Source organism: Gavia stellata, chromosome 4 (genome assembly GCF_030936135.1).
Source record: "Gavia stellata isolate bGavSte3 chromosome 4, bGavSte3.hap2, whole genome shotgun sequence".
Classification (NCBI taxonomy): Eukaryota; Metazoa; Chordata; class Aves; order Gaviiformes; family Gaviidae; genus Gavia; species Gavia stellata.
In genome coordinates, this window is record NC_082597.1 from 83,195,891 (window position 1) to 83,222,648 (window position 26,758).

Here is a 26,758-nt window from a genome sequence, read left to right on the forward strand (position 1 = left end):
TCCTGATCTTTGGCTCCAGCAATCAGTGTGATTTAATCAAGAGACTTCTGTGCTGTCCCTAACCTCGACCTTTTTGTTCTTTTCAGTCTGTCTATTCTCTCTTTCCTACTCTCCTTTTTCATCACCTATTCCGTCCCATTCTCCACTTCAGACTTCCCCTCCATTAGGCTTCTACCTTTGACACCCATTTGTCCAACTTGTCTCAGTTCCTTCTCTCCGATTTCATATCCAACAAAGGCAAGTAGTAGGAAGCTTGGAGGTGAAAACACAAAATGTCCTGTCATTCATTTTATCCCCTCACAGCCCCAGTTTAAAACCAGTTTCCCCACCAATCGCAACTCATCCTAGTTAAAGTGGTTTGTCCCACTCCCAGAACTAGCAGCTCACTCCTTGATTCAAGAAATGTCTTCTTGCACATCTTGAAGCCATCAGAACGCTGCAGTGCATATAGAAGATCTAGATCTCTGCTCTCAGTTCTGTGCGCAGACTTACTCAGCTCTAAGCTGCACCCGAGCAAACAACGTCCCTGCCAAAATTTAATGAAAAGCCTCCAGCAACAATTTGGATATCAAAACAGAAAGCACAGTTCTTCATTCAGAACACTGATTCAGGCAGGGATCTTTCTTTGATCTTAACACAACTGAAAATATTTAATCCTGAAGCAAAGCTTATCTGTCTTAAGCAGAAGAAAGACAATGCCCCAGCACATAAAAGCTTTGAGCATCTAAAAATAATTAGACTTTCTCATTTAAAAATGGAAGAAATGACACATTTCCTCATATCTATGAGCCACAGCACACATAATTACCACAAGAGATCAGATGGCACGTAGCAACTTGTTTACATGTCTGATTGACCCTCCTTCACCTTAGAAACAGCTTGTGCCATTTTGGTTGGCATTTTCTATAATAGTTGTGCTCAGGGCAGAAAACAAAGCTCAGAAGAGTCAAGAACTTAAAAACAGGGCTTTATCTGAGACCTCATAATCCGAATAGGTAGCAGTACCTGCAATCTCTATTGGAAAGGACACGTTTTAGGTGATACAGTTCTGAACTGCAATGTTCTTCAAATCACTTGAGCACTTACTAAAGCTCTGTGATATGCTTGCTTTGAGAGCCAAGGGAGAACCGAATAAGCATTAAGACACATTCCCTCTAGTCCCAACCTTCAAAATATTTTAATGCTCACCAGCTAAGCAACAACATGTAATTTGCTTTCATGACCTTTTTAAGAGAAAAATTGCATTTCAATGACAGTCTTCCATAATTGAAAAGACAACACTGGTGAAATATAGTTTACATGATAAATGTATTTTACTCAGTATGTACACAGTTCTCCAAACAAATTGGGTCATACAAAGGTAGTTTAAGAAGTGCTAAGTAACCACCTTATAAACTGTTACATGGGATATGTCTTAGCTGGTTTTGCTTCCTCCAGCTCAGCGTCCAACCAGCGGTATCTGCGGTGACGGCGCAGCACTTCAATTGCTTTTTGTTCTAGAGATGTTGGTTGAATACCCAGGTCTTCCAAGCCAGGAAGGTCAGGAAATGTCATGTCTGTTGTGTGAAACTTTAAAAAGAAGGGAAAGGAAAAAAAAATAAGAAAGAGGGCATTCACTTGACAGAATGAACAGCCTTACATCCAATGCAATCATTCACGTACTAAAAAAAAAAGTATTGTGTACTTATACCTGAGGTCACCTTTCTTCTTTTATGGAAACAAACTATCATATATCCATAGTACTAGAAACATTTTAGTATGTCTCAAAACAATCTTCTACAAATGGCAGATCTTGGGAGAGTCTACTGTAATTTCAAGGCTGCTGACGTAAGACTGTTTCCCCCAAGAAAGAACCCCGCAATACAATACCCTACTGCATCCTGTAGTAGATCTGAAGACCTATTCAAACACAAACGTGGACTCAGACAACTGTGTGTCAGTCCCAGTTCCTTGACTGATTTTGGCACTGTGTTTTTTCTTGGGAGGAAGAAAAGATTCAATGTGGCCCTACAGAACTACGGGGTAATTATACAAGGTATTGAGTACCCAATGCACTTCAACAGGAGATACAGACGTTCTGCATCTGGCAATAAGTCCTTCAGGCTTCAGATTTAGATTCAGCAATAAATAGTAGTGAGACATGCAGAAAGTGTCTTCATTTTCTCTCCATCAGGTATACATTATCAGGATGATTACTGCATTGCAACCACAACATTAGATCAAACTTGTAAGGGCGTATTTGAACTACAATTATATACATTCTGCTTTGTCAAGAAGATGTCTGTTGAATTATCATCCTTGGTAGGTTGTTTTTCTCTGTTTGTGGTTTAGAACAGGGTCCTGTACAGGACAAATATTTAATTCTATTACCATATTTACAACACACATGACCTGTATCTTAGAAAACAGGGATTTCTCTTATGCTATTGTTCCTTGAAAGGTCTTTAAAATCAACCACATCTAATTTTATGTAGATTACTTAAGGATGAAAAGCTGGGAAAGAGGAACAATCAGACACAGAAGTGACATGGAGAAACTCCCCTCTTACACTACCCACGCTATAGCTGAATTGCATAGTTTTAGTGATTTGGTGCAGGCTTATTTTATGAAATGTAACTCTATAAACTACAAAGGCAGCTAGAAGTAAGGTTTTACATCTACGTCCTAGGTCAATACTGCCAATAGAAGTACAATGCCAACTCTCTCTAGTATGGGGGATGAGTCAGTGGTTTGGGGGGGGGAAAAAGAGGTTTTGCACTAGACAGTGAATAAGCTTACCTCCTTTATTACACAGCTTTTCACATTTATTTCCAAACAGAATAGGAAACTAGTTTATTTCACAGATGGAGAAATGTAAACATAGAAATTAATTGCTTACAGCTGTTCAGTAAGCAGCTCTAAGTATAGGACCCAGTTCTCCCAGATTCACAGTAGTACCCTATCTCAAATTAATTTTGGGACAATTGGGTCAAAATAGGCTATTGATACTTCATCATAACAAAAGGCGTTAAAACTCCAACTCTGCAAAATAGTTGGGAGAGTACCTGCAACCTTCAGAGAGCAGCAAGCTTAGAGACTGTCGTGACTATCTTCGCTAACCTACACACATGCCAACAATTTTGACATTAATACTTGCTAAATCCTACTTTTTCCTCATTTGCAGTTGTTTTTTTGCAAGTTATTTCTCCACCCCCACTTAGACATTCTGAGAAGTTAGGAATGAAAATGAAGTTGCAACACGTTTGCGAGAAATGCACTCTAACATTAAGTAAGAATTTGGGCTGTATCCAGCGCTGTCAGTTCAACTTGAGTTGTTAAAAACGCCGTTATCTGGATGGTATAAGTGATTTTAATGCATCTAGAAGTATATAAACTCACTAGTTACTTAGAAGTGGGGAGCACCATCACCCCCCATCACTTAGCTGCACATTGCACATCCAATCTCTACTTTGGCTTTGCTATTTTCAACAGCATGTGTTTTAGGGAGAGCGCACAGCAAAGCATGCAGCCTTGACCACTTTTAACAGTTAAGAAGGTTGGGCCCCTTCCCTGCCCCCGTCATGTTACTTCCTGCTATTTAACCCTCTTACCAATTGTTTCAATCACTTTCTTAAATGTATTTAGAGAAATACGTTGACTATTCTTCCTCCACCAATGCTAGTGGAAAGACTACATCATAATGATGCCTTTTAAAAAAAAATTCTGTTAGTCCCTCTCTCTTACTAAGTCTTTGTAAGACTACACCAGAGGAATCTCCAGAGTGCTTTGACAGTGTATCCCCTTGGCACTGTAACAGGTCTAGACAAATAAGTTAAAAGAACAGCAATTGTATGGCAGGAACCATAATAAATTTTGAGGAAGGTTTTATATAGACACCTTTAAATATTTAAATTTTTGTAGTATCTAAACAGTCTGAAAGTAATTCTTTATCATCAAATTCTAGCCATTGAACTGACTGAAATACTACACCACATGATGTACACATATTTCAGCACTCCTTGAATGCAAAACTACAAGTGCAAGTTACAAATACACAATGAGACATTTCCCAAGAAGAATTTGTGGATTGTCCTACACTTACCCGGTCCACTTTGTCTCGAGTTAACCATGGTTCAAATGGATTAATCTCAAAGAATCTTGCAACTAAACTGTAATCAGAAAGAGTATTGCAAAAGTACAGTTATTATCCAGATGCACAGAGGAAAATGAAAACTGGTAAAAATATTTCACACGTAATAGGACAGTGAGCAAGAGCTTGTTCTGTAGCTATTCTTGCAAGCTATGAATTCGTTAAAGCAGTGAATGTGCCAGCCAGCAAGTTTGAGTTGTGTTTCTGGTAACTTTTAACTGTTTGCTATTGAATTATTCGATCTCCTATTCTTTTACTTTGAAAGGGAATGGAGGAGCAGATATCTAGAAGTAAAAATGAGCATTAGTGGGTGGGGAAAGTAAACCTCCACATCCAATTCCCCACACACCAGAGGGTTCAGTCTTGCCCCTGCCTTTCCTCCAAACTCTGCTCCCTAGTAGCGTAGGCAGTAATTCAATTAGTCACGAAGTTCGATTCAATGCCTCCATGAGAAAACATGCTTGCTGACAACTAAATGAGTTAACAGCCGTACAAACAAGATGATGGAATCTGCAGCAATCTGCATCTATAAAAAGGATGAGGATTAGTATATCTGCAGTTTCCAGAAATGAAGTTCCCCTTGAAAGAAAGAAAACCTGGCAGAGAAAAGAAAGTAATACTACAGCTCTTGCTCAGTGTCTTGGGACCAACAGTATTCAAGGTTGAATCTCTTGCTGAAGTGCTCACCTGGCAGACCAGGGTGTTACTAAGTTACTGCCCATAAACAGAACTAGGCTTTTAGATGCACTCTTTTCTCAAAAATATGAAATACCACCTAGTTTAGCCCATAAAGAAAAGAGCATAACATGAACTGCAGCAAATGTGAGTAAAACTATTAAGCACCCACACAGTTAATTTTTAAGAAGCTGCTCTGTGTCAGCTGAGCCACATTAACCTGATACCTCTACAGTCAATTCAGAAACAGCCACAACAGCTGAAGATGTTGTTCTAGCATTATTCATCATCAGTTACATAATCCAGTGTTGAGTCTTACTAGCAGATTGGTAGGAGGGTTCTAACACTGGTGACTTTTTCCAGCTTATTAGTTTGCATTGTACTAAAATTGAGGAGGACTAGCACCCCAAACATCAACACATCTCAACCATGCTGAAGGCAAGTTCTGAAACAGCATTTACTGTTTGAGGTAGCTCTTCAAAAGGATGTGATTATGCTTTAAGGACTAGGCCCAGGCTTAGATTTATACTGCACTTTTTCATGCGCTATTACTCAGTAGCTGCAATTCATCAAATCGGCATCTATCCTCAGTGGCCCCTGAGGCCAAAACGTACAGCTGCAGAAGCAGCTCAGCGCATGCAAACAGAGCCTTCACAGTCCAGTATTCAACTGAAGTGATGCTACACCTTGCCTTTCTTATCTCCCAATTTAATTACCATCTTTTAAAGATGTTACTGTCCTCATATCGCAGACAAAGAAATGCTTGCTCACAACTGCACTGCTCAACTTCCCAGGCCAAGATCCCAGTACAAACTTACCTCCAACACCAGCTCAAATCAATACAAAGGACTTAACTAGAAAGTCAATCAATACCCATACCCACCCTTACCCCAACTCTGCTTTCAGGGCGGCAGTGCTCACCAGACTGGAAGGACAGCTAACAGTAGCAACACCTTAAGCTGCTGCAGAAAAATCTGTCGGGGCATATGGTCAGCAACATAGACACAGATTTTCCCTGTCGTACTATTAAAAGTTTGTTTAGTTTGCTACTGTTTGTCTCTACTTAGGACCTTTTGCTACTTCTTGACTCAGCAAAGCCATTCAATGACTCTGCAATACATAGTTATGTTAAGTTTATTACAAGCACACCTTTCATACACCAGCTCATCAAATGCAGGCCTGTGCCTGAGCAGAAGACTCAAAGCTAGCTAATGAGTACCTAGGGAAAGCCGGTTTCTACAACCCTACCATGTTAAATAACAACTGGCAATATTAAATAACCAATGCAACAGTTATTTATGCTTCTGTGCTGCCTGGTGGACCCCAGGTTCTTAGTGAATAAAGGGTCCCACTTACTGGTAGAGAGGACGCGGAAGCGGATAGGGAAGAAAGGTTCGAAAGGAAACCGCGTAGATATATTCTACCATGTCGTACAGGAGGTATCGGTTAGGTCTGAAAGAAAAAGCAACCATCATTATAGGTAAGTTAGGTATACTTAAATATCTGCAGCGAGAGACAAAAATTCTAAAGCTCTCCACCCCCAAGCCTACCAAGGACCTGCTTTCTTCAACCTAAATGATTTACCAGATTTGTCATTTTCCTCACAAATTTTGGCTCTGCAGATTCTGTACCGTTTGAAATAAAGAGGGATTAAGTTAGAAAAACCTATCCTCCGACATCAGCGACTCTAACAGTGTAAGTCACAAATTGCAAAATTGTTTCGTTACTGCATCAGGTGCCAGTGCCCACGCGCTGGCCGGGGGCTGCAGGGGCAGTAAATTAAATTAATTTTTCCCAAGTCAAGTCTGTTTGGCCCATGACAGCTCCTGGTAAGCAGTCTCCCTGCCTTATCTCAACCCATAAGCTTTTCATACTTTTCTCCCGTTGTCCTGTTGAGGAGGGGGAGTGAGCAGCTGGGTGGGTGTCTGGCTGCTGGCCAAAGCTAGCCCACCACAATCATGCTGAATGAAGTGTATTCTGTGTACTTTTAAAGCACACCTTTAATGTGCCTCCTCCATGCTGACTCAAATTCTGAATACAAGATTTTCAGTGCTGAGACAGCACTGAATTTGTACAAGCCCACTTGGCAGCTTGTAACAGAAGGAAGCCAGAAAGCAAATGGTAAAATTAAGAAAGGTTTGTTAACAAGACATCACATCTTTGGCAGCAAATGGCTGTAAGGAAATTGATTCACTTGCCTTTGCTCAACTAAGAACATACTGTTCTCTTCAAAAGCAAGAGGAAGAAACTAAGATAAATTCCCCCAAAAGAATGCATTCCCCCTCTCAAGATGGAAGGAAGGAAGCAGTCAGTCTCCTGCACACCTGCACTAGTTTAAGAGAAACATATACCATTGGGAGTTCCCATTCCTTTCTTGTTCAGACTTTGCTTTAGCATTATAATACTCTATAGATGTCTCAGACTGAAACAGGTATCTCCCTTGGCTTTCAAGGCAACTTGCTGGTATTCCAAAACATTCCGAAAATCTTCACGACAACACCCAAGAGCACACTGCTGAGCACCGGTGCGTCACTTGGTGTTTCAACCTTCATAATTACATCCTGCTGATCGTAATCAGAGTAGCAATGAACACACCAAAAGTGTGTGTCTCCTAACAATTTGCTATACTTTTCAGCTAAGGAAGAGGACCTCAGTGACGTGGCAATCGAGACTGATTACTTCCCAGGCACAGGCCTCCTAAAAATAAGACTCTGCATGTTTTTTTCATCTTCAGTCTCCCCTTTTTTTTTTTTTTAAATAGGAGACATTGAATTAATGTTGGAATCTAAACCCCCACAAAAATGAAACCATGCTAGAGTAAGACTGTCTAGGTATGCAAAACTTCACGCAGTCCAAAAATCCAAGACTATGATACAACATGAATTTCAGTTTGATAAACCCAAGATCTCAAAGATATCAAGCTCTAAGGTTGCATGCATGAAAAGTGAGCCTTCAACTGACATGTTCTTCAGAAAGAACAGCAATGCTAATAACCACAAACAAAATTTGTTGACAGATGCTGGAAAAAAGACAGAACCCCAAATTACTACTACTGTAGTTTGTAAAAGCAAATTAGGGCAAAACATTCTAATGGATATACTTAAAGGTAGGTCAGCATATTTGGGAGATTTCAAAAGAATTCAACTCTAAACTCTTTATCAACTTCATCCAGGTGGCTGGATTATAGAACCTGAGAGAGATCTGCATTTATGAAGTTACACTAAAGGATTACCATCAAAACCAAAATATTAAGTTTTCTTCTGTTAGCAGAAGTTAAAAGAGAAACACAGCAAAAAGTTGTAATGTCAAATTTACTTACTCAGGTGAGGGAAAAAAAACCCACCACCGCCAAACTTTGTTTTCATTGCTTATTAGCGATTTTTTTACGAAATTTTTTGCCCTTACACTTTAACATCCTCATGCCTACCCAAAGGTAGTATAAGCCAATTTCAATTTTATCCTGATATGTAAGAATCATGTAGGGATGTATAATACAGCCAAACTTAAAGATGTTAAAATAAATACTGTTTGTTCCTTTACAAATTACCAAACATTAACAATACAACTTCACCAAGGATTGAATCACATTGAAGTGTCATTACATTAACCCCAAGACCAGCAGACAGCAAGCTCTAGCGAGCATTAGCATTCAGGACAGAAGATTTAATGAGTGGATGAAGCAAAACCAATGCTATGGGGGAAAGAGGGAAATAGGTAAAAAAAGGTACCAAATCTTCAGTCGTTCAGAAATACCAATGACACCACCAGCTGTCATAGTTACAACTCTGTTACACCATATAGCAAGGGGGGGGGGGAAGAAAAAACCCAGAAATAGAATGCTGTTTTACAAAATCAGTATTATAAACTCAAACTGGTAACTCCTTTTAAAAAAATAAAAAAGTGTGTCATACAGCTTTAGTCAAGGGTTATGCTGCAGAGTTCCTGGGGTTCTCCAACACTGATGTGGACCTTCGGTTTAGACCATCATTGGTTCAAAGTCTTTTCAGTCATCGTTAGGTGCCTGAAACTCTGTAGTCCTTGCAGTGAGAGCCTGGCATCCTTGCTTGAATTCCTGCCTCTCAAACCTGGGGACTGAACTCCTGGCCTTCTGTAAATTGCCAAAAAATAAGACTTTGAAACTGTAAGAATACTTTCAAAGTTTAGCCAATTGCCCTTCCATTTGGCTGCAAATAGTGTTCTATTTAGTGTGCAGTTCTCAATTTCTCCTGCAGTTGGAGCAGTTGCTTCTGCTGAGACAGCGATGAACCCAAGAACAGGTGCCTCTCCTTCCCTTTGTGGCAGGCGGCTTTGGATACATATTGACCCATCTTCAAGTTTGCCCCCAAGAAATAAAACAGTCAGGTTTTTGCATTGGTTGTGTCCATCTGCCACCCACATATCTATTCTCTTTCACAAAATGTGGTTTTGAATGGCCCTCTAACATTTGTTTCCACTTGTTCTTTAGCATGACACTTTGTATCATCCCAGTGATTTGAAAGCAACTTCAAGTTACTTAACCACCTTACTGTTGCTGTTAAGTAGACCTTTCAGACCCTTGTTAGCCTCTTTCTCTTATTTTGCCAGTTTTTGAGCGGAAGTTCCTCAGCATGATCCAAAAGAAGTTGAAGACATGCTTGCTGCCTTTTCCTAGCCTAGCTGCCACGATAACATCTCCCTCAACAGCTCAGTTACAGCACTGAAAAAAGTGACACTACATGAGTAAAAGACGAACCAGCAACAATCTCTGCACTATGGGAATAAAGAGCTGTCCCTGCAACAGCATCACAAAATGAACACGGAAAAGACCATGTAATCTCAGATAAGTCTTTTGCAAAATCCAGATACTATGCACATTTTCAGTGTATAAGGGGGGAAGAGAGAGTTATGCATGCAATGGAAAAAAGAGAGCTATTCAGCATCAGTATCTTGACTAATTAGCAACTGTTTTCTTCATCAATGAATATAATGTTCCTTTAACCACATATACTGGAAGAAGACCAGTTCCAGTGCTATGTTACAGTATCAAAACATGGACCCATTAGCTTGGCATTTGCCACGTCGTTTATTCTTAATGCTAATGACCTAATCTGACTTGGAGCTTTTGTACACAAAATATTCCAAGAGATCCACTGTCTCTATCCATTCTAATTCCAGGTGGTTTTCACACAGCTTTAGCTGAATTTTCTCCACATCGATGTTGTCTAGCGTGTTTCCCAAAACTGCCTATTTCTTTGTGTACACAGACATAACATTAAATGCAATGGGGCCCAAACTAGGATTTTCAGAGTACTCACAATAACAGCTTGAGTCATTTTTCCTCCCAAAAAGGAGGTGGAATTTATTGCAGCTCAAACTGTGTGCATGGATGGAGAAATTAAATGTACTGTGCAGCATGCCAAAAAATGACACCAAAAAGAAGTACTTCAGTTAATTAGAATCAGAAAAGTAACCTACCCAGCCAAGGCGTATGTTTTTCCTTTAGCATCAGGATCCTTAATTGCATTAATAATTGCCTTTGCTACATCAACCACCTGTGAGAAACAAATTCAGACAATTACCAATAGAAAACAGGAATGCATGCACACACTCCTCTTTCGGAAGTGATTTCAGAAGTGACAGGGGAAAAGAAAAAAGCCCAACACACACACACACACACAGAGGATTTGGGATTGTCTTGTTTTATTGAAAACTTACATATACCGGTTGCTTCACTGTTTTTTTGCCCAGAGAAATAAGAGGCACACCACCAAACCAGCGCATGTCTGATAGAAAGACACATATATAACTTGAGAATAAAATGTGTGAATTCTTTCAGTAAGCAAATAACCGACACATTTTGCACCACACTGAGTGGGGATCTCTTCTGAAAACTGGCTTAACTTTAAAAAACCAAAAAAATAGAATTGGGAAGAATTACCATCCAATTCCAGTAGCGCTGTTTTCAATGCACATTTAGTTTTCTTATTAACAATGACGGGAAGGCTGTATTTGCTGTTTACTTAAGAGTGGTCCAGAAATATCTCAACTTTGCAAGACAGAAAGATTTCACCTGATCCTGTATAGCAATTTTGTTGGTGATACATCAGAGTCATTACTGTTGCTTCTGAGCCCAGAACAACTCAGGTCAATTTTTACATTCAAGCATTACTAACTTGAAAAAACTACTTTAAGGGTAAACTACTTTGAGGGTTACGATGACCAGACCGAAACTCAGAACAGTCTAAATAAAAAAAAACAATAGCACACGTGTGTCCCCCCCCAAAAAAAAAAACCCACAAAAAACCAGCAAAGTCTAACTAGATTCAGAAAGAATTCAGTCATGAGACGAAAATTTATTATGCTTCCCATTACACACCTTCAGCTAACAACATACAGTACATTTCTGATAAAAACATCCCTCTCCGCTTTTCAAAAACAAATCACATTTTCCCTCTGTTCTCAACAGACAGGTATACAAATCATACATATTTTTATTATTTCAAGAGTACATACTTGCGTAATGATTGAGAAATCGGTCCTCTCTACCAAACATCTCAGAGGGCTTCAGAATTATAGCATCTGGAAATTCTTCCCTCACTGCTTTCTCTCCAACAGCCTACCATTCAATTAAAACGACACATTCATTAGATCCATTCTGAACAGACCAGAAGAGGATGCCTTTTCAGAACTTAATGCATCCTGACTACAGCACTGAAAGAAATGACACCATCAGTAGCACAAAAATTATTTATATCTGAGCCATTTGATCTTTGAGATGCTACACTAAGATAAAGGTCTCACAGAACATCCCAAAAGTCCCATAAACATGTAAATCATTTCTATTTGAGATACAATACAGTCTCAATAGTGAAAGGACACAAATTTAAAGTGACAAAGGTCAAAAAGGAAGAAGCCTAACCTAAGTACTCCTCTTGCTTATGTCAGACCAGAGCTTGGAAGAAAACAGAAGTTTTACATAACCCCTTCTGCATAATCAGAACACTCCAAGAACTCCTTAAGTACAGTTAGAAGTTCAGTGGCAGCTATCTACTTTCCACATGGGACTGGCCAACACAGTAGGGCCTAACTATCCTATAGAGCTGTTACACATTGAGAGCTACCAAATGTTAACCCTGGTTTTAAAAAATTTTTATACTAAAGACAAGGCAGAGTAGAGTGAGCTCAAACAACACAAAAAGAGCTGAAACTGGGACAATAGCTATATTAGAAAGAGAAAATCAGTAATAGAAAATTATACCCCCTAAAAAGGAAAAAAATAACAGGATACCAAAACCAGATAATTTTTTTTTTTTTTGTACAAGAGCAGGTAACAATCCCACTGCAAGGGCCTGTAATCGTGACACTTGTCTGTCTTTGCAGCATTCATTTTGGCATCAACTTTGCTAGGTCATTCCAGCCTTAGATGTTAGTCCTGATATCGAATCCCAAACCATCAAACCAGTTCTCCTTTCTTAATGACAGTAATTTTAGTTGCAAAGATATTCAAGGACAGAAGAAAGGAATAGTTTTCAGGAATACAAGATCTACTTCCCTTCAAAGCACATGAAGTACTAAAGAGGATTTCTAGCTCCAATAAGCACAGTAACTCAAAAATTCCTCAGCTGCAGAAAACATTCCATAGTAAATTCATACACTGACTTCCTTTCAAACAGACCCAGTTGGGGGGAAAAAAACAACAAAAAGAAAAGTAGGCTCTCAGAAAATATATTCAAAAGGATTTCAGACTTACTTTACTCCTGAGATATTTGGAAGGACTCTTCATGCTAGCATTCAGGTGAGAGATATGAATGAGTGTTTCCACACCAGCTTCCCTAGTTATCTGTGCAATACTTTTAGGAATATTTACAAATTCATCTTCAAAACTGAAGTTTCTAAAACAAGGCAAAAAACAAATTTTACTTTAAGGGAAATCAACAATGGCTGCTTACCAACCAAACAGCAATCATTACATATTACTTGAATACATTTCAGAAACCTATCTCGATGCTCCTTGTTAGAAACAGTTTCCTTTCATGAGGACTCTTCATATAATAAAAACTAGAGGCAAGTGAAATGCAACAGTAAGCTTCAATTACAGCTTTAGTACTATCTGCTTTTTCACCTGTTAAGATTAAACCAGTATGAAAAATCCCCTTGCCCACTTGCCTGTGACAAATAGAAAACTCTTCCCAAGTGAAAACAGACTTTTTTTAAGAGAAGCGCTACATGTTAAAATCTGAGCAAAGCTGTGTTTTTACAACACATGTTGAAAATTTGACTTGATTTGATGCACTCAACCACACTACAAAAGGAGCTCAAAAATTCTGAGCAGCCTAAGTTAGAGCAGATGCTAGGCACTGGGGAAGTGGTTGTCCAGGCAGACCAAGGAACACACAGGTGCTTATGCAAATGGAAAATTTTACATTGACAGAACCGTTAAAACCATTTCACAGCAGTTGTAAGGGACTTCAAGGAGAAGCATGCACAAAGAAGAACAACTCCACTCACTTTATGGCATTCAAGGGGCCTCAATTAGGGGGTTCAACTGTAATCTAATTTGGCATCTGGTCAAGAACAATACAGAAGCTCTGTTTCCAAACAGAACTGACACTATAGGCTGGCACCAATCCCAAAATTCTTTCCAACTATCCCAAGACTGCAAGAAAGCAAATTGGCTTCTCATGCCTTTATATTGTCCTTGTAAGCACCCCGCTCCATCTTTTCCATTTGCTTTGGGTAACAAACATCTTGTCCAAATGCCTCTCTCTGTCCTTATCTACTCCCACAGCTCTTCAGATCCCACTGGAGGCTAAAGAAAGCCTTAAAAATAAAAAGCTATTTTTGACCCTTCAATAACTAATCTGATCCTGGGAACCATCACTCCTGTTCTACTCACAAAAATAGATTTTAGAAACACACAAGAACGAACAACATCCCTCCTGTAACTATGGAGTTTTCAAACAACATAGGATACACAGATGAGACTGTACACTAATACTAGGCAAGGAGGAAAGCATTTAATGGCAGGCTTTACTTTTTTTGACTGATCTCTACTTCTAATCTTCCTTTTTTTTTTCCTGTTTAAGTTTTTTTACAGACTTTGGGACGATTACAACAGTTAGTCTGACCTCATGTTTAACAGAGCCTAGAATTTTATCTCAGAGTTCCAGCACCTCCATTGCTACCAACATGTATAAAATACATAAGAACATTTGTGCAATACAGTGGTAAGTTTTGAAACGTCCAAAAGTCTTTCACATGTACCAAGACTCCTCTGCTTTTCAATCTGTTGAAACTCAGAGTGACAAGGTTTGAGGGTTTTTAACTAGAATGGAACTTCTTGGTGTTGTCATCACACTTCCTTTCAATAACAAAGCAAGCCTCCCTTACATAAATCATACTTTTCTACATGAGTCCAGAAATTTAAAGAGGGAAGTACACATGAAATACATATCTGAAAAATAAATGGAGATTACATTGTTCTTGGGCCAACTACACAGACTTTTCTTTCCTCACTTCCACATTACAAAGAAATTTCTTCTGTTTTAACAGCAATAAGCATTTGAACTCTTACATTCATAATTCAGTAACAGCACAAAACAATCCTGACAGGTTGGTTTGTACATTTTTACCTATATTCCAAAGTCTAAAGAAGATATAAAAAAACCCCAAAAGCCTTGTCAGATGCACAAGACCGAAGTTAATTTAGGTTTGGTGGGCTTCTTCCCAAATAAACTATGTTACAGACTCCAACAGCGGGACAAGAAGCTAAGCGACTATCAGAAAAAGAAAGTCCCTCTACAAATTTGAATGCAAAATCAAAGTGTCTCCCAGAAGTCATGTATGATATTTGACTAGACAAGGCACAGATGAAATAGTATGTCTGTTGGCAAGCACCTATTTTAGGAAAAATAATTGTACAATTTGAGACTACTAATTCTATTCTATTAATACTATTTGACTACTAATTCTACAATGTGAACACCAAATGGCTGTTCATAAAAAAAGAGCAACAAAGGCACTAGGCTTGTAAATGTAGATAAAACTGATATGATATTTGTTTCTCTCTACTATTTTAGATAAGTTATGTACCGTATAAAGGCAAATCACACAACTAATGAGTTTGCCTGGCAGTTCTGCACAAGGCTTTAAATAAAGTGGGCATAATTACATACATGCAAAACAAACAAACAAACAAACAAAAAAATCAGGTTATTACAGGTATTTTTAACCTAAAATAAATACGGGATTTTTTTAAATGGATTTCAAAAAGGAACTATTTTTTAACAACTATTACAAAACAATGCTTATGTAGCTAATAGTGTCTGTGCCAAAATTCTATCAAGGAATGGTGTTATTAATCATAATCTTAGGGACTCTCCATTAGCTATTCCTGTTTATTAACATTTACCAGAGCATATGAAAAGCTTGATCATAGCTTATTCCAGCACGCTACAATTCATCACTACGCTGAAGTGACAGGACAAAAGCCCACTTCTGTAATAATGTAAATACGACCTCACAGAAACCAGTGAGCTGCTATCAGCTGTAGGAAGGCACCCATGAAACATCTGTAAGGTGTATGAAAGCAGCACATTGAACTCTGACAGAATAAAAGCTGTACACTAGAAGCTTGTAGAAAGCATGCACTTTTCAAGAGCAGATCATAACTAGGACTCTAGTTAACCATTTAAAGAAACTGAAGAAGTTTTATATGCAAAATTTCAGGTTTGCCTTTTCATAAAAGCCAAGAATAACGTCAGTGTCACTGCACACTGTACACATGCTGTAAAACGTGGCTACAATGTCCAATATCTGGTACAAATCTATCTATATAGGGGGAAAAAAAAAAAAAAGGAAAATTACTTTGTTTCCCATTCCTTTCCAACAAGATTAATGACCACATTGCTGTGTTCCACGGCTCTTCGGATAGAGTCTTTGTCCTTACAGTCCCACTCCTGTAACCAGAGCATCAAATGGGAAAAAGATGAGATAATGTGTAAATAGGCATAATCAAAGAAAACTCTTTCACACCATTTCCATTTAGAGGCTAAACAATAGCTGGAGTTCTGACTTTGAGAATGATTAACAGACTTCCTTGTTTAGCAATGGTATTGTATTTGATCTAAAGCCAAAGCAAAAGACTTACTAAGAAGAGAAGTTGCCCCAGGTCACCCATCGGCCGCAGATACATGAGGTCATACTGATCACAGCGATAGGGTATGATTACTTGAGATCCAATGCGACCTAAGCGTTTAAAAAAAAAGTTTCATTTATCTCAAACTACTACATAACTTTAAGTAGATGAACTTCTGAATATATAAATCTTCCTTTTTTCATGGGCATTAAAGCACAACAAATACACAGATATCTTGAATAGTTATCTGCAAAGCTAGAAGTAAAATAGAAGTAAGTTTTTGAACCTACATCATTGGAATTCTTCAGCAGGGACATACTTGAGTATTTGAGCTTGTAAGACAAAATATAGAAGCTTGCAAGAAGCTTTTTAGCAAACAACAACAACAAAAAATAAATCACACTGTGTGCTATGAACATAGTACAATACCTAAAAATGTGTCACATCTAAGGATATTTGCATTTTTTAAGTTGCATGGAAAGGAGAAGGAAAAAAAAAAAATCAGGAGTTATTTTCTAAAACTTAAATTCAAAAGGGCAATTTTAAAGAATTCCAATCAAATCCCTGCAAACATTTTACTAAAATGTCCTGATAAGGCCAAAACCAGAAGAATCAAATACATGCTGTACCTCTCCTCAGATCTTGAGGAGTACTTGAAGGAGAAAGACTTATTTTAATGACTTTAACAATCTTCAAAAGCTTCTAAATTTCCTAGATTAAAACAGTTTTTACTAACTGGCCCATCTTAGCAGTTTAGCAGACCAAATACTATGCAAGTATCACACAAAACACTTCCGCACTGCTGGACTTTTAAGACCCAAAATGCTAGATTTCTACATTATCCTGCAAACTGAAGAAAACCTATAGTTTTGTTAAACACTGAAACTTTTTACTTAGTGTTCCTGGGGAATATTACCTAAACGGTTGACAACATATCGTCCTAGGAAACCTGTAGCCCCAAAGACAGTGGCCACGATGCCACTAACAGAGGACCGTCCACTTCTTCCATGAGGGATCACCGCATGATGAACTTGGCGGTGCTGCTGCAACACAGACGGTGCTGCAGCTAACACAGAAATGCCAGGGCCTACAACACAAAACAGGAGAGAGCATGTGATAGAAACTAAACGTTACATGTCAAACCATAGTTAGTGTTATTTTCCTCATAACAGATCCATTTTCTCTGATCTCCCTCAGCAAAATTTCCCGTATCAAGACTCCTGACAGGCTATTTCAGAGACATCTGGATAGGTCAGAAAACAGCAGGCTTGAGGGAGCTGTTGATAGAAGTCAAAGACCAAACTAAGACACGAAAGGAGCAGACTAAGGTTATCGGTTCCTAAACAGCAAGCAAAGCTTAACTGGCTAGCATTAGTACTTGATGGATAAGGTGAAGCACAGAGGTTAAGCAAATAAAGAATTCTTGCTACAGGCAGGTCCCACCTGAATATGTCCACATCCTGCTCCCGGATCTGGCAACTGTGGGACAAAGAATCACTCCAGATGCAGTAAACCAGACTTTTTACCTCACTCTAAATATAGCAGACCGAAATGTTGGAGGAGGCAGCAATCCTCCTAGATCGTAGGTCTGGAGTGAGGGGAAATGAAGAGAGGCAGAGAGCCAGATCCATGTTGCACAGAATATTACCTCAAAGTTCCTTTTCTCAAGGAGGTATGAAAAGTTGAAAGCCACAGAAACAGGACATCACTAGGGTATCAACATAAATCGACAAGTTAGCTCCAGCAGGGAGTTTGAAAAGAAGAAACATATGTCCTCTCCAACCAAGGTAGCCAAAAGCAAGAACTAAACTGCTTGTAAGAGATTTTTTTAAATTAAAAAAGTGTTTAATGTTACTATGTGTCCATGCTCATAAAAAGAAAGGAATAGATGAAATGCAGAGTGCATAAACACACTACAGACATCTGGCTGTTGACAAAAGCAGAACCTAAGAGCTGTCATGGGAAAACGAGCTTGAGGATATAACAGAAATCCAGCATCTGACCTTCCAACTTTTAGTAAGTCATGGCCATAAGCATTTTCTGGAGAACAATAAGCAAATTTCATCTTCCCCATATAAATCTAAGTAGCAAGAATCATAATGAAAATAGGCTAGTATTTGATAGCAGAATAAGAGCTGCATTAGGAAATAACAAATAAATCCCACTTGTATGCTGAAAGAGTATGTTTTATCCAGATACGGTTAGGTATTACCAGTTACCCAGTGACACTGATGTTGTAGCCATGATGTTAAGAAGATGAAAAGGACAGCATATGTTTGGACATAAATTATATTTTGTTAGACCAGCTGATAGAATTCAAACCAGAATATCCAGCAAGATTTCAGTCCCTGAAGGAGGTGTTTCTGTATGCAAAAGTTTGTCTATCCCTCCTCTCTCCATACTCCACAAATTGGAATAATAAAAGATACCACATCTCCAACTTTGTCCTGAAAGATAGTTTGACACCCGCTTAACTAAATAAAGCAATCACATATACATACTTGTACTTATCAAATTAATATAATGTGCCTAAAAACTACACTCCAGTTGGCTGACAGAAACAGGACAAAATAAGATATTACCTACACAAACTTCAAGTAGGTATGTGACTTCCTAAAAAGCAGTGCTCTTACAAAAGAGGTCCAAGCTCAGGAACAGTTAAACTGGGCATAGTATCTGTCTTAAAGTGGCAGATATGCAGGGCCTCTCCATTACTGAAGCAGAGATCTTGAGACTAACTATGAGAGAGAAGGAAAATACACCCTATGATAAGCACCCATTAAAACCCAAACAAAACGACCACCAAAACCATAAATACATAAAAAACCCACTCCGTTTGTCAAAGATCTGCTGGTGTTTAATAGAAGTACATGCTCCTGTGGCATCCAATTAACATCTAAAAACCTGATGTGCAGTTTTAAAAGTAACACAGTATGTTCATATTAAACTTTACAATACCTCAAACTGAAATTTTAAGGAATGTGCCAACTGACCACTTATCTTCACCCTCTGCTTTTTCTATCATCCAGTTAACTTAACATTGTCCTCTAAAATCTTTGTGTGTACTTCTGCGGAATTACAGTAATGGTGAAGACAGTCATTTCAATGGATTTCCAATACAGCACAGCTTAAAACACATTACCAGGCTATCCTTACAATGTTATCTGACACAGACTACACAAACAGACAGCCTATACCCTAGATTTTTATTTTCAAAAGTCTTGGAGAGGGGGGTTGCTTTTCTTTATTCTTTTAAATGACAACAGAACAAACTTGCAAATGAAATCAGGTGTGTATACCAAATACTCTGCACAGAACAAAGCTTGTAGCTGTCTAATGAGTAACTGGAAAGCGGAGATTAACCAAGCTCAGTATAAGTGGAAGGGTAAAGGATAACACTGAGGGAGACAGATGGATGAACTTGTTACCTTCATTTTCGTAGTGTTCTAATAACGAGGGTTTTGTTATGTAATTTATTTTTTAGGAAAAGCAGACTCACAGAAAAATGACTGGGTTCTTTACAGCCAGCAGCATTCCTTCAAGTATGCAAAAAAGGTACATAGTATGCTGAGATGGTGAAAGAGAAAGCTTGATTACCCACACTCCTTCTCAGTACTTTGTTTACATGCACTTCTCTTTCTAAAGGTTTGTAAAACAAAAAATTACACAATATTCATATTTACAGAATTAACACTACCTCTGTTACTTTTAGATAGGAACACATTTCAGTCCGTACAATATAAAACCTAAAAGCAACAAGACTTCAGTCCACTGTGAGCACCTGTTGAAAAAATTATTATTAAACAGATCAAGCCATGTAAGAACGACAAGAAAGTTAGCCTGAAAAAAATTATACACATCTTTCAAATACTTTGCAGCTTTTTTGCTGTTTTTTCTGCAAAAATTATTGGTGACAGCTCTTCATGATACTATCACTGTTAGAGTAACAAGTGACATCCAATTACTGTTTTGTATTCTCCCACCTTTGTGTATACACCTGTTGTTGCTTGACTTACACGGTAAGGTCTTTAGAGGTGTACATCTTTTCTTGTTCCATAACTGTACAAGATCTGTCACAAATTATCACCATCTATGGCTACGTGCCCAATTACTACTATATCATTAAAAAAAGTTGAGATTTAAGGGTATCCATGAGAATCAAAGAAAGCAGGCTAAAGATCCTCACACTGATTCACAACCAGTAGAAGACCTTCCACATGGTACGGAACCCTAGCAAAATGCAACATTTAGTAGCTCAGGGCAACGTAACTTAGTAGAGCCACACACCTTTCACAGCCAATGTTAATATCTCCAGACTCAGCAGCACTGCTTAAAGCTCTGTCTAACACAGCCTTGCACAGAGATTCTTTCCCAGAACAGTAGGAATTCATCTTCTTCACCAACCAGAATCTATTTGTTACTGGAAATTTACTTTTACAATCAATGTTTGAAGCAGTTTATGAACACAGGTTTGAATTAAACCTCAAATATCCACAATAAACCAGAACCATCTTTTTCTTGAAAAGACACACTGCTCCAATTAAAAATATGTTACATTCCTTCTTCCCCTTTATCAACCAACAAATCCCACTTGCCATCTTCCCACAGAGGAACACATGCTGAATCAATTTAACTAAAAATCGATTCTGATTTAGCAGCAAAGGCCCAAATACAAGCTTTAAATATAATTTTGGTACTTGAGCATGCTTATAGACCATGGCCAAAATGCCAAGGTCACCTAAGAAATGGTAAAAGGAATCCAAACTTCTCGCCTACAGGGCAGCATTTCATTTGCTGAGATTTTGACAGTCCCAGCGAGACAACCTACTGTACAGCTATACCGGTAGCCTGAGCCAATCCCGTGCAGCCCCTTGGGCTACAAACCCCAGTTCCCTAAAGAGAAGGAAGGCAAAAACCCGACCATTTCTGCCGCAAGCAGTTATTTTAGCCAGCTGCTTTTCAGACGCTGCCCGTTGAGCTCCCTCACTCAGCTCTACTCCGAGGGGGCCGCGGGGAGAGAAGGGAGGCCCGCGGGCAGGCGGCTGGCATAGCCCCGTACAGGCTCGGGCAGGGAGCTCAAGGGCAGCCTGGCTCCCCGCGGGGAGGAGCGGAGCGGTGTCCCGACCCCGGCCCCTCGCCGGCGGTGACACTCACCTGCCCTTGGCAACAAGAGGCCGCGGGGAGCCCGGGAGCAGCGAGCCACGGCCGCCATCTTGCTTTACCCACCAACCCCCGCGCCGGACGGCACGCGGACAGGGTCAAACCTCTCCCCCGCTGCCTGCGCAAGAGGAACCAACTAGGCGGAGGGAGGGCGCCTGCGCAGGCCCGTCTTCCGCGGCGCGCATGCGTCTAGAGGGGACACGCGCGGTTTCCCCTCGCCCGCGGGGCGGGGCGGGGGAGGCGGAGCCGCCGCAAGTGCGGCCCCGCCCGACGGTTGGGCCCCGCCCAACCTCCCGCTGAGGGGAGGCGGCGCAGGGCTGGGGCTTCCCTCAGGCGCGTCGGCTCGTGCTCCTCCTGGAGCTGCTGGCGGCCCGGCCCCGGCCCCGGCCACGGCCCCGGCCCCTGAGCAGAGCCGCGGGCAGTCGTAGCCCCTCGCAGCGGAGCAGCTCCCGAGCTGGTGGGCTGGAGCCCAGCCGGGCCGCGGGGGACGGGGAGGCCGGGGGGTGAGCACCGTGGCGGGGTATGGCACACACCGCCCGGGGCCGGCTGGGGAAGGAAGTTTGAGGTCGTGGGTTCAGCTCTGGAGAGTGGAAGTTTAGAAGCACCTAAGAGAGGAATTTCGGAGGGAGGATGACCCCCAGCTCTTGCAGGTGCATTCGGAAACCCCGAACTTTATTAATCTCTCTAGGGAAGCTGCTGCTTCACAGGTCCTTGCGCCCGCTTCCGAGCGCTTGTCTAGTGGGAAACAAGCCGAGTCCAACAGCTAAATGACAGTACCTTTGGCCACTGCTGCACTGGACTGATTGAAGCCATTTTCAGTCAGTCATTACTTATGCCTTGAATTACCTGGCCTCATTAAATTAGCCTGAAGTGGGGGTTAAGCCATTTCATGATTACAGACATGCAGCCACTCTAAAATTCCGAACTCCTTCTGTCATCCTAGGTCTTCAACATTTCACTGAGGCTTTTTCCCCTAAGCAAGCGCTGCTGTGAATGTTGCATCACGATCACACCCAGGGCACTCTAAATCTGCCACTCACACTATTATAGCCTCATTTTCCTGTGGGTTCCCATTGCTTTTTGGTCTGCATTGAATACAGATGGCCATTCTTTTGTAACCTGGCTTACACCAATGTAGCCAGTACTCATATTCACCAAACGGTTTTTAAAACATCAATCAGCTCAGTAAAAGGCAGAGCAGTCAGAGAATATTTCTGGCAATTTGATACAGATTCCAAAATAGCCAATTTTAACTCTGGCCCTGTTCTGACGCAGATCCAAAGTGGCAGTTCTGCCAGAGCTGTGGCATAGCAGGTGATTCGGGGTTTGGGGCAAAATCTGGATGCTCTGTGAACTCTGGCCATTTCCAGCTCCCAGCCACAACACACTATTTTTTCCTTTGATGTGTAAGCCAGGTGCACATCGAACTAAACGTGCTCATCTCTTTTTGCCGGTAGCCGGCAACCACAGCAGCAGGCCCCCTCCACCTCTCACCCCCAAACTACCTACCCACCACTGCTCTCTCCACCTTCATCATGCTCAACGGTCTCACCACAGCTTTTCTGAGCAGCCCAGCCTGCCTCAACGCCTTCAGGAAATCCAGTTTGTATGGTTGTGCTTAGACATGGTACAACAAAGCTCACAATCTGTATTTGTAGGTAATGAGTGCTCAAGGAAAGCGGTGGGAATTTACCAAGCAGAACTGGGTACCTAGCCTCATTTCTGAAATGATGCACAGCTGCATGGAAGTGTCTGTCCAATTCCTGCATCTCACACGCACATCTTGTTCTTGATCCAAGTCAGTGCCTCTTGCTGTGGGGACTTGACCCTTAATTGTTCTGTACAGTGGCATAAATGTCCATGCAAAGTGATTTTATAACAAATTCTAAGCTTGGACTAGAAGTAGAAGGATGAATTAAGGCTAAGGCAAAGGACTATAAATCAGGAGACGCGTCTTCTGCTGCAGGCTTGCCACCCCCTGATTTTAGAAGAGATGAACCACAGCTCTGTGGATTCCACTCTCCATTTTTAAAAGAATATTTTCCTATTTCAGCAGTGCTATTGCAGGGATAAGATGTGCTAGCTGACCAGAGATGCTTATGTCTTATGGTGATGTAATCATAAAAAAAAGCAGTAAGATAATGGGCACATCCAACTTGTTACAGCTCCAATTACAAGTTAACTAAGTTAAATGTGCAATTTACAGGGAGCTGAATTTGATTTTAAAAACAATTTGGAACATCATATTGCTGATTAAGGACTATCTCACTATATTTGAATCCCAGGGAAGGTAAAGCCAAACATCTAAAAGCAGCCTCAGGGCTACCGGTCTCCTAAAACGTGTGAGGATTTATTAAGAGTCCCGTGCTGAGTGTTTCTGGCATCTCTCAGCTCTCCCACGTCAGGGAACAGCAGGCTAGTTGCAAACGTTGACTTGAAGGGCTGGCAGGTATGAATGGCATGCCTCAGTTTCCACACACAACCCTGCACCCTTGGTCTCCTTGTGGCCTTAGTGTTGTTATGGAAATACTGATGTCACTCTGCTTTCTGGCTGGAGCAAGATAAGCAGGAGACCAAAGAGCCTGTCTGGTGAGAACAACCGAACAGCTTAGTTATAAAACCATCCTTTGAGAGCTGCCTGGGCCCAACAAACACACCGGTGCTGCTGAGGTAGGAAAGTCCAATCGACTCTTCAGGTTATTCAGTGCATGTAAGGGATTAATAAGAACGTGAGCTAATGCATGGAGACCCCATTTGATTTCATCATCCTTTGAATTCATCTGGATGTTTCAGCACTTTAAGAAACCTCTCTAGACTGTTCACTTCTGAGACTTCCCCTTGCCATAGTCTCCCTTGTCCCTAATGTGGCTTTTTCGAGAGGAGCGTGAAGAACAGCCGGCAGATATTCTCCTTCCTCTGAAAACCCCTTCTTCCTTTTCTGCTGGGTTTCTCTGCCGAGGTGTTTGGGTGGCTTAGGCCAGTGGTCAGGAGGGGTGCAGGGCAGAAGGCAGGAGGTGCCTCTGCTCTGTGCATACTGTGTTGCACCTTCTTCATGATATCTTGTACCTGTTTCATTTGCTAACACCCCAAGCAGCGTTTGATTTGTAAGATGTTATGTAATTTCCCCAGGGTGTTACCTTCTCATGCTGCAACTGAAGCACCCCATGAATCAGAATGAAAGCCGTTTCTGAGTGCAAGAAAACAGACATACGCTGCAGAGATCTTTGCGTGATAGGTTGTTTCCTGTCATGCTCCTTACGAATTTGGCTTAGACGAAGCTAGACGAAATACTGTAGATGGCAGAAGGGGATCACAGGACTGCCAGGGGATCAAGCACAGGGTTAGCACTCAGGAGACCAAGGGTGTGTTCCCAGTCCTGCTGGTCTGCTCCATGACATACAGAAGTCACGTCACACTGTCACATCTCAGCTTCCCCATCCATAAAGTGGAATAACGATGCCTACTTTGTGAAACACTAGAAATACACTAATGAAAAGCACTGTATTAGAATAAAGTATTGATATTGTTGTTATTGGTTGACTTTATTTCCTATAGATAGCATATTTTTAGCTTAATATTCCAGTCCTTCAGCTTCCTCTGTTTATATAGAATTATAACTTTTATGATTCCTGGTTTTTGGGGTTTTTTTAAATTGTTTCTTAGTAGTGCAATACTGTTACTGTTTTCTTTACCCTTGTAAAAGTGGTATCCTAAGTTATCCCAGCCTCCCCACAAATTGTCTTTCTCACAGTATACAACAATAAATAACTTTCAGAAAAACAGATGTGACCACATTAAGACCTACATAAACAAAATATTTTAGTGCTGACAGTAAAAGCTTGTTCTTAGATAAACGAAAAGCTACAGCGGGTTAAATTCAGCCTCGGTTGAAATTGATGTTACACCTACATGTGGGGCCTCTGGGAGAGAAGTGTCATAGGAAGAGGAAGGTGAGGGCGCACAGCAACCACATCTCCTGGAACTCTGAGCAAGGAGCAGAGGGAATCACCGAACAGAATCACAGAATCACAAAATCATTAAGGTTGGAAAAGACCTGTAAGATCATCAAGTCCAACCATCAACCCAACACCACCATCCCCACTAAACCATGTCCCACAGTGCCATGTCCACACATTCCTTGAACACCTGAGATGCCCAGGTGTTGGATGCCCACAGCATCGTTATGCCACTGATACGAATTTGTGACTACTTTGGTCCAGTGGTAACCCCAGGGAAAATAGTGGGCGCCTACATCCATTGTCCTTCCAGTAGATCTTGGATGTCAGCTAAGGGGTAGTTGATACTTGCGCTGTCCTGGATCCCACTTGGCACATCTGACCCAGCACCAGAGTCCAATACTCTCTAATTAGGTGCTTTTAGATATTCCACACTTGGCGGGGTTTAACGTTTAATAGCAGATTTACATACCTGAAATTATTTGATGTTACATGGGTTTTTGATTTAGCAGAATGGCACAGCAATGCATTTAAATCACTATACAAATACAAATTACACTTAGCAGACTATAGCAATTGCATTAGACAGCTGACCCGCAACACAAACATATTTCTCATCCTGGGTCTCTATAACATGCTCACCACCGCGATGGTGGGCATCCCCTGCTGCTGGGAAGTAACACATGGCTTGAAGCCAGCTCGGGCGCAGGACAAGGAATACTGTCGTGAGAAGTCTCAGAAGTGAATAGCCTAGAACTATTTCAAAGAGGTTTCTCATGTATACCCTCCTCATCCTGGCCTGGCTAACGCAGGAAGACATTTGTGCAGTTTTGATGAAGTCAGGGATGAGCAGTTCTACAGCTGGTTGATTCACGCAGCCGATATAGCCATTTATGCAGAACGAAGGCCACCCTCCTGTCCCCTTTGTCTCAAAGGAAGTTCAGGGCTCTGTGCAACAGCTGCAGTCAGCCGTTCCGTGCATTTTTCCCTGAGCTTCATGAGCACGCTGCTCTTGCCTCCCTCTTCAGAGGCTTTTTCCATTGTTGGGGTTCAGTGGTCGGTCACACCCAGGACCTGTGTAAAACATTGCTTCAGTTATCTGAATGCCTCTATTTATGTTGCCTGTAATCCATAAATCTTAATTTCCAACAAGTCTTCCTCAGCGAGCGCTAATTGCCTTATCTGGTAAGAGATTCACTTTCTGGGTAGGTCGGGGTGAATTAATCTTCCTTTACTGTTAGGTTTGATGACAGCAAGACATCCCTGAGGCTTCCCATTCCCATTTATCCTCTTTCTGAATTGCACTGACAGAACTGGTTTTCTTGGTCCCCTTTGCTCTCCAACAAGGTCGGCTTCCTGCCACCATAAACGGGTGGAATGAATTGAGCTGGGTTTTTTTTTTTCCGGTTTAAAGGGACACAGTCAACTGGAAAATTAGTCATTTCCAATGTAAAATGAACAAAAAGAATTACAGGTACCGTACCTGTTCTTGAGATTTCCTTATCCGGATTTTGTAATCCAAGTTGTAAGCATTTTGTCTGACCTCTAGCAATATGGAACACTCGAGTAAAGTAGGAAATTGGATGAGAAGATGATATGACTGAAAAAGCAATCAAAATGCATGCCAGATGCACAAAATATTTAATAGAGAATTCAAATTCCCCTCATGGCTACTGTTAGTAACATTAGGTGTTTTTTGTAACATTAAATAAGTGAAAAACA

The 26,758-nt window shown here is 40.8% G+C and overlaps 1 protein-coding gene across 1 annotated transcript; it reads right to left on the bottom strand.

The window, feature by feature from the left end:
• Window positions 1-1,153: 1,153 nt before the first annotated feature.
• Window positions 1,154-21,148, bottom strand: NDUFA9 (NADH:ubiquinone oxidoreductase subunit A9). Its single transcript, XM_059816619.1, has 11 exons — window positions 21,075-21,148; window positions 16,837-17,007; window positions 15,933-16,030; window positions 15,650-15,741; window positions 12,534-12,675; window positions 11,297-11,399; window positions 10,499-10,566; window positions 10,259-10,335; window positions 6,161-6,256; window positions 4,082-4,148; window positions 1,154-1,569 (listed from the first exon to the last, which is right to left on the bottom strand). The coding sequence occupies exons 1-11, from the start codon at window positions 21,130-21,132 to the stop codon at window positions 1,399-1,401; spliced, it is 1,143 nt and encodes a 380-aa protein (XP_059672602.1). The 5' UTR covers window positions 21,133-21,148; the 3' UTR covers window positions 1,154-1,398.
• Window positions 21,149-26,758: the final 5,610 nt, after the last annotated feature.

Coding starts and splice junctions, on each gene's coding strand:
- NDUFA9 (XM_059816619.1), bottom strand. CDS start 21,132: ATGGCGGCCGTGGCTCGCTGCTCCCGGGCTCCCCGCGGCCTCTTGTTG. Junction 16,031..16,836: donor ATATGTTGTCAACCGTTTAG/GTAATATTCCCC, acceptor TTAAACGCTTAG/GTCGCATTGGATCTCAAGTA. Junction 12,676..15,649: donor GGAAAGGAATGGGAAACAAA/GTAATTTTCCTT, acceptor GCCTTGTTTTAG/AAACTTCAGTTTTGAAGATG.